General features: G+C 54.9%; 1 protein-coding gene across 1 annotated transcript in view; it reads left to right on the forward strand.

The window, feature by feature from the left end:
* Positions 1 to 2,223: 2,223 nt before the first annotated feature.
* Positions 2,224 to 14,623, forward strand: part of LRRC73 (leucine rich repeat containing 73) — a 118,880-nt gene continuing 106,480 nt past the window's right edge. The window contains exons 1-2 of the mRNA XM_053709386.1: positions 2,224 to 2,468; positions 13,325 to 13,601. Of these exons, the coding sequence (XP_053565361.1) occupies positions 13,330 to 13,601 (272 nt within the window). The 5' untranslated portion in view covers positions 2,224 to 2,468; positions 13,325 to 13,329. The remainder of the gene's footprint in view (positions 2,469 to 13,324; positions 13,602 to 14,623) is intronic.

Genomic DNA, 14,623 nt, shown 5'->3' on the forward strand with positions numbered 1-14,623 from the left:
ACTCCACTCTGGCAGGGGGCTTAGTGGTAGCAGTGTCCAGTTTGCGGGCATCCGTATACTCATCTGCCAAGCGAGCCGCTTCATGCAGGGTGGAGGGTTTACGGTCCCGAACCCACTCTCGAACTCCTGCGGGTAACTTGTCGAAGCAATGTTCCAACAGGAATAGCTGCAGCACCTCTTCCCCAGATACGGCTTGGCACCCCGCTATCCAGTGAGCTGCTGTGCGGTGCACCTTACATGCCCACTCAAGGTAGGAATCACCAGCCAATTTAACAGTGTCTCTGAACCGCCTCCGGTATGCCTCCGGTGTAACCGCATACCTGGAGAGCAGAGCCTCTTTTACAGTATTATAATCCCCGACTTCCTCATCTGGAATGGCCCGAAAAGCCTCACTGGCCCGGCCGGATAATTTTCCGGATAATATCGTGACCCAGTCCTCTGCGGGTACCTTGTGTAGTGCACATTGCCTCTCAAAATCTGCAAGGTACCCATCAATCTCTCCTTCTGTTTCCAGGAAGTTTTTAAAAGCTGCAAAATTTACTTTTCTCTTTTCCACTGGGTTTGCTGCAGCGCCGCTTTGGCGAAGTAGGTTGGCCTCCACAGCTGCTATGACCCGGTCGATAATTTCCGCAGATGGGTTGGGGCCATAATGTGCCAGTCTTATTTTAACCGCCCGATCAAAGCTTGCTTCTGCGGGGGTTCTGTCTGCTATGCTGGGCCCATTGGTTCCTTCTGTCCCTGGTACTCTTTCCATCTTAGTCAGTATTGTAATAATCCCCCTCTTCCTGAGGTTACTGGCTTGTGTAGTTGCTCTTCTGGGCGATAAGGATTCTCCCGTCGCTTGCCACCAATGTTACGGTACCAACTGTGTACCAAGGGTTAACCCCAGATGAACAATGTCCTGCATAGACAATCAGCAATTCACAACCCAGCCAGTTTCAGGTTTAAAACAGAATGACAACTTTATTTGAAGGCAGCACACAGATTTATACAGGTTTTTGACCCCCCCTCAGATGGGGGTTGAAAGAATGTTGTACATTAGATAAAAGGGAGAAGCGCCCTTGACATGATACAATAGAATTATATTACTTAAATACTTATATATAACAACTTAAACACATTTGGCTTGTCTTATCACCTAGCCTCTGTTCTCTGAGGGTGATTAAACAATGGCCTGTTTATTACTTAAATGTAATTATAGCACACAATAGCTGAGGCCAGAAAACCTGTCTTTATAAATTAGATTCTTAAAGCTAAACACAGTTAACTCTTTCAGTCCTGACAGAAGGGTCTGTCACAACCTCCCTCTGTATACACAGCACCTGACACCTCCCTCTGTATACACAGCACCTGACACCTCCCTCTGTATACACTACACACAGCACCTGACACCTCCCTCTGTATACACAGCACCTGACACCTCCCTCTGTATACACTACACACAGCACCTGACACCTCCCTCTGTATACACAGCACCTGACACCTCCCTCTGTATACACAGCACCTGACACCTCCCTCTGTATACACAGCACACAGCACCTGACACCTCCCTCTATATACACTGCACACAGCACCTGACACCTCCCTCTGTATACACTGCACACAGCACCTGACACCTCCCTCTGTATACACTGCACACAGCACCTGACACCTCCCTCTGTATACACAGCACACAGCACCTGACACCTCCCTCTATATACACTGCACACAGCACCTGACACCTCCCTCTGTATACACTGCACACAGCACCTGACACCTCCCTCTATATACACTGCACACAGCACCTGACACCTCCCTCTGTATACACTGTACACAGCACCTGACACCTCCCTCTGTATACACTGCACCTGACACCTCCCTCTGTATACACTGCACCTGACACCTCCCTCTGTATACACTGCACACAGCACCTGACACCTCCCTCTATATACACTACACACAGCACCTGACACCTCCCTCTGTATACACTGCACACAGCACCTGACACCTCCCTCTATATACACTACACACAGCACCTGACACCTCCCTCTGTATACACTGTACACAGCACCTGACACCTCCCTCTGTATACACTACACACAGCACCTGACACCTCCCTCTGTATACACTGTACACAGCTCCTGACACCTCCCTCTGTATACACTGCACCTGACACCTCCCTCTGTATACACTACACACAGAACCTGACACCTCCCTCTGTATACACTGCACCTGACACCTCCCTCTGTATACACTACACACAGCACCTGACACTTTATACTCAGTATAACTCACTCTATACAACTGCATGAGATCTAATACAGGAAGTGGGTTGGGATGTGTGGGCGTGGCCTAATAATGACAGTACTGCGGTTGCTATAGAGACCGTCCGGCATCACCGTCAGCCAGCTGATCCCAGACACAGGCCCGAGGTAACCGGGGACCGGAGGTGAAACGGGCGCTTAGATCTGGCTGTGGCTACTGAGAGGGTGAGAACAAATAGTCTGGTAACTACCGCGTGTAACCGGGACCCGGAGATGGTGATACTGTCTCTACCGGAGGTGTCTGTGTAACGGGGGTGCATCTGTCGGTGTCTGTATAACGGGGTGCATCTGTCTGTGTCTGTATTCTCAGGGGAGCAGCTGTCTGTGTCTGTATAACCGGGGGTGCAGCTGTCTGTGTCTGTATAACCGGGGGTGCAGCTGTCTGTGTCTGTATAACCGGGGGTGCAGCTGTCAGTGTCTGTATAACCGGGGGGTGCAGCTGTCAGTGTCTGTATAACCGGGGGGTGCAGCTGTCTGTGTCTGTATAACGGGGGTGCAGCTGTCTGTGTCTGTATAATGGGGGTGCAGCTGTCAGTGTCTGTATAACCGGGGGGGGGGGGGGTGCAGCTGTCAGTGTCTGTATAACCAGGGGGTGCAGCTGTCAGTGTCTGTATAACGGGGGGTGCAGCTGTCGGTGTCTGTATAACCAAGGGGTGCAGCTGTCTGTGTCTGTATAACCAGGGGGTGCAGCTGTCGGTGTCTGTATAACCAGGGGGTGCAGCTGTCGGTGTCTGTATAACCAGGGGGTGCAGCTGTCGGTGTCTGTATAACCGGGGGTGCAGCTGTCTGTGTCTGTATAACCAGGGGGTGCAGCTGTCTGTGTCTGTATAACCGGGGGGTGCAGCTGTCTGTGTCTGTATAACCGGGGGGTGCAGCTGTCAGTGTCTGTATAACCGGGGGGTGCAGCTCCCAGTGTCTGTATAACCGAGGGGTGCAGCTCCCAGTGTCTGTATAACCAGGGGGTGCAGCTGTCAGTGTCTGTATAACCGGGGGGTGCAGCTGTCAGTGTCTGTATAACCGGGGGGGTGCAGCTGTCAGTGTCTGTATAACCAGGGGGTGCAGCTGTCGGTGTCTGTATAACCGGGGGGTGCAGCTGTCAGTGTCTGTATAACCAGGGGGTGCAGCTGTCAGTGTCTGTATAACCGGGGGGGGGGGTGCAGCTGTCAGTGTCTGTATAACCAGGGGGTGCAGCTGTCTGTGTCTGTATAACCAGGGGGGACAGCTGTCGGTGTCTGTATACTCAGGGGGTGCAGCTGTTGGTGTCTGTATTCTCAGGGGGTGCAGCTGTCGGTGTCTGTATTCTCAGGGGGTGCAGCTGCCGGTGTCTGTATTCTCAGGGGGTGCAGCTGTCGGTGTCTGTATTCTCAGGGGGTGCAGCTGCCGGTGTCTGTATTCTCAGGGGGTGCAGCTGTCGGTGTCTGTATTCTCAGGGGGTGCAGCTGCCGGTGTCTGTATTCTCAGGGGGTGCAGCTTATTCCCAGGGGGTGCAGCTGCCGGTGCCTGTATTCTCAGGGGGTGCAGATGCCGGTGCCTGTATTCTCAGGGGGTGCAGCTTCCGGTGCCTGTATTCTCAGGGGGTGCAGCTGCCGGTGCCTGTATTCTCAGGTTGGGGCAGCTGCCGGTGTCTGTATTCTCAGGTTGGGGCAGCTGTCGGTGTCTGTATTCTCAGGGGGTGCAGCTGCCGGTGTCTGTATTCTCAGGTTGGGGCAGCTGCCGGTGTCTGTTTTCTCAGGGGGTGCAGATGTCAGTGTCTGTATTCTCAAGGGGTGCCGCTGCCGGTGTCTGTATGCTCAGGGGGTGGGCAGCTTCCGGTGTCTGTATTCTCTGGGAGTGCAGTTCTCGGGTGACCGTATTCTCAGGGGGTGCAGCTGTCAGTGTCTGTATTCTCAGGGGGTGCAGTTCTCGGGTGTCTGTATTCTCAGGGGGGACAGCTGTCAGTGTCTGTATTCTCAGGGGGGACAGCTGTCGGTGTCTGTATACTCAGGGGGTGCAGCTGTTGGTGTCTGTATTCTCAGGGGGTGCAGCTGTCGGTGTCTGTATTCTCAGGGGGTGCAGCTGTCGGTGTCTGTATTCTCAGGGGGTGCAGCTGCCGGTGTCTGTATTCTCAGGGGGTGCAGCTGTCGGTGTTTGTATTCTCAGGGGGTGCAGCTGCCGGTGTCTGTATTCTCAGGGCGTGCAGCTTATTCCCAGGGGGTGCAGCTGCCGGTGCCTGTATTCTCAGGGGGTGCAGATGCCGGTGCCTGTATTCTCAGGGGGTGCAGCTGCCGGTGCCTGTATTCTCAGGTTGGGGCAGCTGCCGGTGTCTGTATTCTCAGGTTGGGGCAGCTGCCGGTGTCTGTATTCTCAGGTTGGGGCAGCTGCCGGTGTCTGTATTCTCAGGGGGTGCAGCTGCCGGTGCCTGTATTCTCAAGGGGTGCAGCTGCCGGTGTCTGTATTCTCAGGGGGTGCAGCTGCCTGTGTCTGTATTCTCAGCGGGTGCAGCTGCCGGTGCCTGTATTCTCAAGGGGTGCAGCTGCCGGTGTCTGTATTCTCAGGGGGTGCAGCTGCCTGTGTCTGTATTCTCAGGGGGTGCAGCTGCCTGTGTCTGTATTCTCAGGGGGTGCAGCTGCCGGTGCCTGTATTCTCAAGGGGTGCAGCTGCCGGTGTCTGTATTCTCAGGGGGTGCAGCTGCCTGTGTCTGTATTCTCAGGTTGGGGCAGCTGCCGGTGTCTGTATTCTCAGGTTGGGGCAGCTGCCGGTGTCTGTATTCTCAGGTTGGGGCAGCTGCCGGTGTCTTTATTCTCAGTGGGTGCAGCTGCCGGCGTCTGTATTCTCAGGGGGTGCAGCTTATTCTCAGGGGGTGCAGCTGCTGGTGTCTTTATTCTCAGGGGGTGCAGCTGCCAGTGTCTGTATTCTCAGGGGCTTCATCTGTCGGTGACTGTATTCTCAGGGGCTTCATCTGTCGGTGACTGTATTCTCAGGGGGTGCAGCTGTCGGGTGTCTGTATTCTCAGGGGGTGCAGCTCTCGGGTGACTGTATTCTCAGGGGGTGCAGCTGCCGGTGTCTGTATTCTCAGGGGGTGCAGCTCTTGGGTGACTGTATTCTCACTGGGTGCAGCTCTTGGGTGACTATATTTTCAGGCGGTGCAGCTCTCGGTTGACTGTTTTCTCAGGGGGTGCAGCTCTCGGGTGACTGTATTCTCAGGGGGTGCAGCTGCCGGTGTCTGTATTCTCAGGGGGTGCAGCTGCCGGTGTCTGTATTCTCAGGGGGGGCAGCTGTCGGTGTTTGTATTCTCAGGGGGTGCAGCTGTCGGTGTCTGTATTCTCAGGGGGTGCAGCTGCCTGTGACTGTATTCTCAGGGGGTGCAGCTGCCGGTGTCTGTATTCTCAGGGGGTGCAGCTGCCGGTGTCTGTATTCTCAGGGGGGGCAGCTGTCTGTGTCTGTATTCTCAGGGGGTGCAGCTGTCTGTGTCTGTATTCTCAGGGGGTGCAGCTGCCGGTGTCTGTATTCTCAGGGGGTGCAGCTGCCGGTGTCTGTATTCTCAGGGGGTGCAGCTGCCGGTGTCTGTATTCTCAGGGGGTGCAGCTGCCGGTGTCTGTATTCTCAGGGGGTGCAGCTGCCGGTGTCTGTATTCTCAGGGGGTGCAGCTGCCTGTGTCTGTATCCTCAGTGGGTGCAGCTGCCTGTGTCTGTATTCTCAGGGGGGGCAGCTGTCTGTGTCTGTATTCTCAGGGGGTGCAGCTGCCTGTGTCTGTATCCTCAGTGGGTTCAGCTGTCTGTGTCTGTATTCTCAGGGGGTGCAGCTGCCGGTGTCTGTATTCTCAGGGGGTGCAGCTGTCAGTGTCTGTATTCTCAGGGGGTGCAGCTGCCGGTGTCTGTATTCTCAGGGGGTGCAGCTGCCTGTGTCTGTATCCTCAGTGGGTGCAGCTGCCGGTGTCTGTATTCTCAGGGGGGGGGCAGCTTATTCTCAGGGGGTGCAGCTGCCGGTGCCTGTATTATCAGGGGGTGCAGCTGCCGGTGTCTTTATTCTCAGGGGGTGCAGCTGTCGGTGTCTGTATTCTCAGGGGGTGCAGCTGTCGGTGACTGTATTCTCAGGGGGAGCAGCTGCTGGTGTCTGTAATCTCAGGGGGTGCAGCTGCCGGTGTCTGTATTCTCAGGGGGTGCAGCTGCCGGTGTCTGTATTCTCAGGGGGTGCAGCTGCCGGTGTTTGTATTCTCAGGGGGTGCAGCTGCCTGTGTCTGTATTCTCAGGGGGTGCAGCTGTCTGTGTCTGTATTTTCAGGGGGTGCAGCTGCCTGTGTCTGTATCCTCAGTGGGTGCAGCTGCCGGTGTCTGTATTCTCAGGGGGGGCAGCTTATTCTCAGGGGGTGCAGCTGTCTGTGTCTGTATAACCGGGGGGTGCAGCTGTCAGTGTCTGTATAACCGGGGGGTGCAGCTCCCAGTGTCTGTATAACCGAGGGGTGCAGCTCCCAGTGTCTGTATAACCAGGGGGTGCAGCTGTCAGTGTCTGTATAACCGGGGGGTGCAGCTGTCAGTGTCTGTATAACCGGGGGGGTGCAGCTGTCAGTGTCTGTATAACCAGGGGGTGCAGCTGTCGGTGTCTGTATAACCGGGGGGTGCAGCTGTCAGTGTCTGTATAACCAGGGGGTGCAGCTGTCAGTGTCTGTATAACCGGGGGGGGGGGGTGCAGCTGTCAGTGTCTGTATAACCAGGGGGTGCAGCTGTCTGTGTCTGTATAACCAGGGGGGACAGCTGTCGGTGTCTGTATACTCAGGGGGTGCAGCTGTTGGTGTCTGTATTCTCAGGGGGTGCAGCTGTCGGTGTCTGTATTCTCAGGGGGTGCAGCTGCCGGTGTCTGTATTCTCAGGGGGTGCAGCTGTCGGTGTCTGTATTCTCAGGGGGTGCAGCTGCCGGTGTCTGTATTCTCAGGGGGTGCAGCTGTCGGTGTCTGTATTCTCAGGGGGTGCAGCTGCCGGTGTCTGTATTCTCAGGGGGTGCAGCTTATTCCCAGGGGGTGCAGCTGCCGGTGCCTGTATTCTCAGGGGGTGCAGATGCCGGTGCCTGTATTCTCAGGGGGTGCAGCTTCCGGTGCCTGTATTCTCAGGGGGTGCAGCTGCCGGTGCCTGTATTCTCAGGTTGGGGCAGCTGCCGGTGTCTGTATTCTCAGGTTGGGGCAGCTGTCGGTGTCTGTATTCTCAGGGGGTGCAGCTGCCGGTGTCTGTATTCTCAGGTTGGGGCAGCTGCCGGTGTCTGTTTTCTCAGGGGGTGCAGATGTCAGTGTCTGTATTCTCAAGGGGTGCCGCTGCCGGTGTCTGTATGCTCAGGGGGTGGGCAGCTTCCGGTGTCTGTATTCTCTGGGAGTGCAGTTCTCGGGTGACCGTATTCTCAGGGGGTGCAGCTGTCAGTGTCTGTATTCTCAGGGGGTGCAGTTCTCGGGTGTCTGTATTCTCAGGGGGGACAGCTGTCAGTGTCTGTATTCTCAGGGGGGACAGCTGTCGGTGTCTGTATACTCAGGGGGTGCAGCTGTTGGTGTCTGTATTCTCAGGGGGTGCAGCTGTCGGTGTCTGTATTCTCAGGGGGTGCAGCTGTCGGTGTCTGTATTCTCAGGGGGTGCAGCTGCCGGTGTCTGTATTCTCAGGGGGTGCAGCTGTCGGTGTTTGTATTCTCAGGGGGTGCAGCTGCCGGTGTCTGTATTCTCAGGGCGTGCAGCTTATTCCCAGGGGGTGCAGCTGCCGGTGCCTGTATTCTCAGGGGGTGCAGATGCCGGTGCCTGTATTCTCAGGGGGTGCAGCTGCCGGTGCCTGTATTCTCAGGTTGGGGCAGCTGCCGGTGTCTGTATTCTCAGGTTGGGGCAGCTGCCGGTGTCTGTATTCTCAGGTTGGGGCAGCTGCCGGTGTCTGTATTCTCAGGGGGTGCAGCTGCCGGTGCCTGTATTCTCAAGGGGTGCAGCTGCCGGTGTCTGTATTCTCAGGGGGTGCAGCTGCCTGTGTCTGTATTCTCAGCGGGTGCAGCTGCCGGTGCCTGTATTCTCAAGGGGTGCAGCTGCCGGTGTCTGTATTCTCAGGGGGTGCAGCTGCCTGTGTCTGTATTCTCAGGGGGTGCAGCTGCCTGTGTCTGTATTCTCAGGGGGTGCAGCTGCCGGTGCCTGTATTCTCAAGGGGTGCAGCTGCCGGTGTCTGTATTCTCAGGGGGTGCAGCTGCCTGTGTCTGTATTCTCAGGTTGGGGCAGCTGCCGGTGTCTGTATTCTCAGGTTGGGGCAGCTGCCGGTGTCTTTATTCTCAGTGGGTGCAGCTGCCGGCGTCTGTATTCTCAGGGGGTGCAGCTTATTCTCAGGGGGTGCAGCTGCTGGTGTCTTTATTCTCAGGGGGTGCAGCTGCCAGTGTCTGTATTCTCAGGGGCTTCATCTGTCGGTGACTGTATTCTCAGGGGCTTCATCTGTCGGTGACTGTATTCTCAGGGGGTGCAGCTGTCGGGTGTCTGTATTCTCAGGGGGTGCAGCTCTCGGGTGACTGTATTCTCAGGGGGTGCAGCTGCCGGTGTCTGTATTCTCAGGGGGTGCAGCTCTTGGGTGACTGTATTCTCACTGGGTGCAGCTCTTGGGTGACTATATTTTCAGGCGGTGCAGCTCTCGGTTGACTGTTTTCTCAGGGGGTGCAGCTCTCGGGTGACTGTATTCTCAGGGGGTGCAGCTGCCGGTGTCTGTATTCTCAGGGGGTGCAGCTGCCGGTGTCTGTATTCTCAGGGGGGGCAGCTGTCGGTGTTTGTATTCTCAGGGGGTGCAGCTGTCGGTGTCTGTATTCTCAGGGGGTGCAGCTGCCTGTGACTGTATTCTCAGGGGGTGCAGCTGCCGGTGTCTGTATTCTCAGGGGGTGCAGCTGCCGGTGTCTGTATTCTCAGGGGGGGCAGCTGTCTGTGTCTGTATTCTCAGGGGGTGCAGCTGTCTGTGTCTGTATTCTCAGGGGGTGCAGCTGCCGGTGTCTGTATTCTCAGGGGGTGCAGCTGCCGGTGTCTGTATTCTCAGGGGGTGCAGCTGCCGGTGTCTGTATTCTCAGGGGGTGCAGCTGCCGGTGTCTGTATTCTCAGGGGGTGCAGCTGCCGGTGTCTGTATTCTCAGGGGGTGCAGCTGCCTGTGTCTGTATCCTCAGTGGGTGCAGCTGCCTGTGTCTGTATTCTCAGGGGGGGCAGCTGTCTGTGTCTGTATTCTCAGGGGGTGCAGCTGCCTGTGTCTGTATCCTCAGTGGGTTCAGCTGTCTGTGTCTGTATTCTCAGGGGGTGCAGCTGCCGGTGTCTGTATTCTCAGGGGGTGCAGCTGTCAGTGTCTGTATTCTCAGGGGGTGCAGCTGCCGGTGTCTGTATTCTCAGGGGGTGCAGCTGCCTGTGTCTGTATCCTCAGTGGGTGCAGCTGCCGGTGTCTGTATTCTCAGGGGGGGGGCAGCTTATTCTCAGGGGGTGCAGCTGCCGGTGCCTGTATTATCAGGGGGTGCAGCTGCCGGTGTCTTTATTCTCAGGGGGTGCAGCTGTCGGTGTCTGTATTCTCAGGGGGTGCAGCTGTCGGTGACTGTATTCTCAGGGGGAGCAGCTGCTGGTGTCTGTAATCTCAGGGGGTGCAGCTGCCGGTGTCTGTATTCTCAGGGGGTGCAGCTGCCGGTGTCTGTATTCTCAGGGGGTGCAGCTGCCGGTGTTTGTATTCTCAGGGGGTGCAGCTGCCTGTGTCTGTATTCTCAGGGGGTGCAGCTGTCTGTGTCTGTATTTTCAGGGGGTGCAGCTGCCTGTGTCTGTATCCTCAGTGGGTGCAGCTGCCGGTGTCTGTATTCTCAGGGGGGGCAGCTTATTCTCAGGGGGTGCAGCTGTCTGTGTCTGTATTCTCAGGGGGTGCAGCTGCCTGTGTCTGTATCCTCAGTGGGTGCAGCTGCCGGTGTCTGTATTCTCAGGGGGGGCAGCTTATTCTCAGGGGGTGCAGCTGTCGGTGTCTGTATTCTCAAGGGGTGCAGCTGTCGGTGACTGTATTCTCACTGGGTGCAGCTCTTGGGTGACTGTATTCCCAGGGGGTGCAGCTCTCGGGTGATTGTATTCCCATGGGGTGCAGCTCTCGGGTGACTGTATTCCCAGGGGGTGCAGCTCTCGGGTGATTGTATTCCCATGGGGTGCAGCTCTCGGGTGACTGTATTCTCAGGGGGTGCAGCTCTCGGGTGACTGTATTCTCAGGTGCTACAGGCTCTTGAGTGACTGTATTCTCAGGGGGTACAGCTCTTGAGTGACTGTATTCTCAGGGGGTACAGCTCTTGAGTGACTGTATTTTCAGGGGGTGCAGCTCTTGAGTGACTGTATTCTCAGGTACAGCTCTTGAGTGACTGTATTTTCAGGGGGTGCAGCTCGAGTGACTGTATTCTCAGGGGGTGCAGCTCTTGAGTGACTGTATTCTCAGGTACAGCTCTTGAGTGACTGTATTTTCAGGGGGTGCAGCTCTTGAGTGACTGTATTTTCAGGGGGTGCAGCTCTCGAGTGACTGTACTCTCAGGTGGTGCAGCTCTCGGGTGACTGTATTCTCAGGTGGTGCAGCTCTTGAGTGACTGTATTTTCAGGGGGTGCAGCTCGAGTGACTGTATTCTCAGGGGGTGCAGCTCTCGGGTGACTGTTTTCTCAAGGGGTGCAGCTGCCGGTGTTTGTATTCTCAGGGGGTGCAGCTGCCTGTGTCTGTATTCTCAGCGGGTGCAGCTGCCTGTGTCTGTATTCTCAGGGGGTGCAGCTGCCGGTGTCTGTATTCTCAGGGGGTGCAGCTGCCGGTGTCTGTATTCTCAGGGGGTGCAGCTGCCGGTGCCTATATTCTCAGGGGGTGCAGCTGCCGGTGTTTGTATTCTCAGGGGGTGCAGCTGCCTGTGTCTGTTTCCTCAGTGGGTGCAGCTGCCGGTGTCTGTATTCTCAGGGGGGGCAGCTTATTCTCAGGGGGTGCAGCTGCCGGTGTCTTTATTCTCAGGGGGTGCAGCTGTCGGTGTCTGTATTCTCAAGGGGTGCAGCTGTCGGTGACTGTATTCTCACTGGGTGCAGCTCTTGGGTGACTGTATTCCCAGGGGGTGCAGCTCTCGGGTGACTGTATTCCCAGGGGGTGCAGCTCTCGGTTGACTGTATTCCCATGGGGTGCAGCTCTCGGGTGACTGTATTCTCAGGGGGTGCAGCTCTCGGGTGACTGTATTCTCAGGTGCTACAGGCTCTTGAGTGACTGTATTCTCAGGGGGTACAGCTCTTGAGTGACTGTATTCTCAGGGGGTACAGCTCTTGAGTGACTGTATTGTCAGGGGGTACAGCTCTTGAGTGACTGTATTTTCAGGGGGTGCAGCTCTTGAGTGACTGTATTCTCAGGTACAGCTCTTGAGTGACTGTATTTTCAGGGGGTGCAGCTCGAGTGACTGTATTCTCAGGGGGTGCAGCTCTTGAGTGACTGTATTCTCAGGTACAGCTCTTGAGTGACTGTATTTTCAGGGGGTGCAGCTCTCGAGTGACTGTACTCTCAGGTGGTACAGCTCTCGGGTGACTGTATTCTCAGGTGGTGCAGCTCTTGAGTGACTGTATTTTCAGGGGGTGCAGCTCGAGTGACTGTATTCTCAGGGGGTGCAGCTCTCGGGTGACTGTTTTCTCAGGTGCTACAGGCTCTTGAGTGACTGTATTTTCAGGGGGTGCAGCTCTTGAGTGACTGTATTTTCAGGGGGTGCAGCTCTTGAGTGACTGTATTTTCAGGGGGTGCAGCTCTTGAGTGACTGTATTTTCAGGGGGTGCAGCTCTTGAGTGACTGTATTTTCAGGGGGTGCAGCTCTTGAGTGACTGTATTTTCAGGGGGTGCAGCTCTCGAGTGACTGTACTCTCAGGTGGTACAGCTCTCGGGTGACTGTATTCTCAGGTGGTGCAGCTCTTGAGTGACTGTATTTTCAGGGGGTGCAGCTCGAGTGACTGTATTCTCAGGGGGTGCAGCTCTCGGGTGACTGTTTTCTCAGGTGCTACAGGCTCTTGAGTGACTGTATTTTCAGGGGGTGCAGCTCTTGAGTGACTGTATTCTCAGGTACAGCTCTTGAGTGACTGTATTTTCAGGGGGTGCAGCTCTTGAGTGACTGTATTTTCAGGGGGTGCAGCTCTTGAGTGACTGTATTTTCAGGGGGTGCAGCTCTCGAGTGACTGTACTCTCAGGTGGTGCAGCTCTCGGGTGACTGTATTCTCAGGTGGTGCAGCTCTTGAGTGACTGTATTCCCAGGGGGTACAGCTCTTGGGTGACTGTATTCTCTCAGGTGACTGTATTCTCAGAGGGTGCAGCTCTCAGGTGACTGTATTCCCAGGGGGTGCAGCTCTTGAGTGACTGTATTTTCAGGGGGTGCAGCTCTTGAGTGACTGTATTTTCAGGGGGTGCAGCTCTTGAGTGACTGTTTTCTCAGGTGGTGCAGCTCTCGGGTGACTGTATTCCCAGGGGGTGCAGCTCTTGGGTGACTGTATTCCCAGGGGGTGCAGCTCTCGGGTGACTGTATTCTCACTGGGTGCAGCTCTTGGGTGACTGTATTCCTACGGGGTGCAGCTCTCGGGTGTCTGTATTCTCAGGGGGGGCAGCTCTCGGGTGACTGTATTCCCAGGGGGTGCAGCTCTCGGGTGACTGTATTCCCAGGGGGTGCAGCTCTCGGGTGACTGTATTCTCACTGGGTGCAGCTCTTGGGTGACTGTATTCCTACGGGGTGCAGCTCTTGGGTGACTGTATTCTCAGGGGGTGCAGCTCTCGGGTGACTGTATTCTCTCAGGTGACTGTATTCTCTCAGGTGACTGTATTCTCAGGGGGTGCAGCTCTCGGGTGACTGTATTCTCACTGGGTGCAGCTCTCGGGTGACTGTATTCTCACTGGGTGCAGCTGTTGGTTGACTGTATTTCTACGGGGTGCAGCTCTTGGGTGACTTTGCTTCCAGGAGTTACCATTCTCTTGACTGTATTCCTTTAAGATATATTAATAACTATAGGTTATCGCTGTGCCATTTTTTTGTTGCTTATTGGAGCCTTTTCTGCCTCTTGTGTTAGGCACGATGCTGCCCGGGTCCATCCAGATGTCAGGGGAGACCCTGTCTGGGGCAGAGGTGAAAGGTGTATGTGAGGGCTTGGCAGAGGGCACTGTCCGCCTTTTGTCCCTTCGTGGCTGCCACCTCTCAGATCGAGACTTTGCTCGTCTATGTCAGGGGGTGTCACAGTCTCCTTCACTTGTTCAGCTCAATCTTAATCTGGGTGTTGTGTCCAGTGCCACACGGGTCCAGCAGCTGGCACACAGTCTTCACACCAACCGGTCCCTGCAGTCCCTCTTGTGAGTATTTGGCTACAGGTGGGTACAGAGATTAGCTCTATAGCAGTATTAGTTTCTATAGTATCTGCTACAGGCATGTGTAGTATATCAGTAGCTCAGCAACAGACACTAACTGCCCTACCCTCTACTTTGTTTTAGTGTAGGTGCATTTATTGTAATGCCAGCTCTCCCAGCAGATATATGCATGTGTAAAACTCTTACATGGGTGTATCTGTAGTATAGGTGTATATACTGACCTCCCCCCCTGCAGATGTATATGTAACATAGGTGTATATACTGACCTCTCCCCCTGCAGATGTATATGTAACATAGGTGTATATACTGACCTCTCCCCCTGCAGATGTATATGTAACATAGGTGTATATACTGACCTCCCCCCCTGCAGATGTATATGTAACATAGGTGTATATACTGACCTCTCCCCCTGCAGATGTATATGTACCATAGGTGTATATACTGACCTCTCCCCCTGCAGATGTATATGTACCATAGGTGTATATACTGACCTCTCCCCCTGCAGATGTATATGTACCATAGGTGCATATACTGACCTCTCCCCCTGCAGATGTATATGTAACATAGGTGTATATACTGACCTCTCCCCCTGCAGATGTATATGTAACATAGGTGTATATACTGATCTCTCCCGCTGCAGATGTATATGTACCATAGGTGTATATACTTACCTCTCCCCCTGCAGATGTATATGTAACATAGGTGTATATACTGATCTCTCCCCTGCAGATGTATATGTAACATAGGTGTATATACTGACATATCCCCCTGCAGATGTATATGTACCATAGGTGTATATACTGACCTCTCCCCCTGCAGATGTATATGTACCATAGGTGTATATACTGACCTCTCCCCCTGCAGATGTATATGTACCATAGGTGTATATACTGACCTCTCCCCCATGCAGATGTATATGTACCATAGGTGTATATATTGCCCTCTCCCGCTGCAGATGTATATGTACCATAGGTGTATATACCGACTGTTACGGTACCAACAGGATA

Source organism: Bombina bombina, chromosome 4 (assembly GCF_027579735.1).
Source record: "Bombina bombina isolate aBomBom1 chromosome 4, aBomBom1.pri, whole genome shotgun sequence".
In the NCBI taxonomy this organism is placed as follows: Eukaryota; Metazoa; Chordata; class Amphibia; order Anura; family Bombinatoridae; genus Bombina; species Bombina bombina.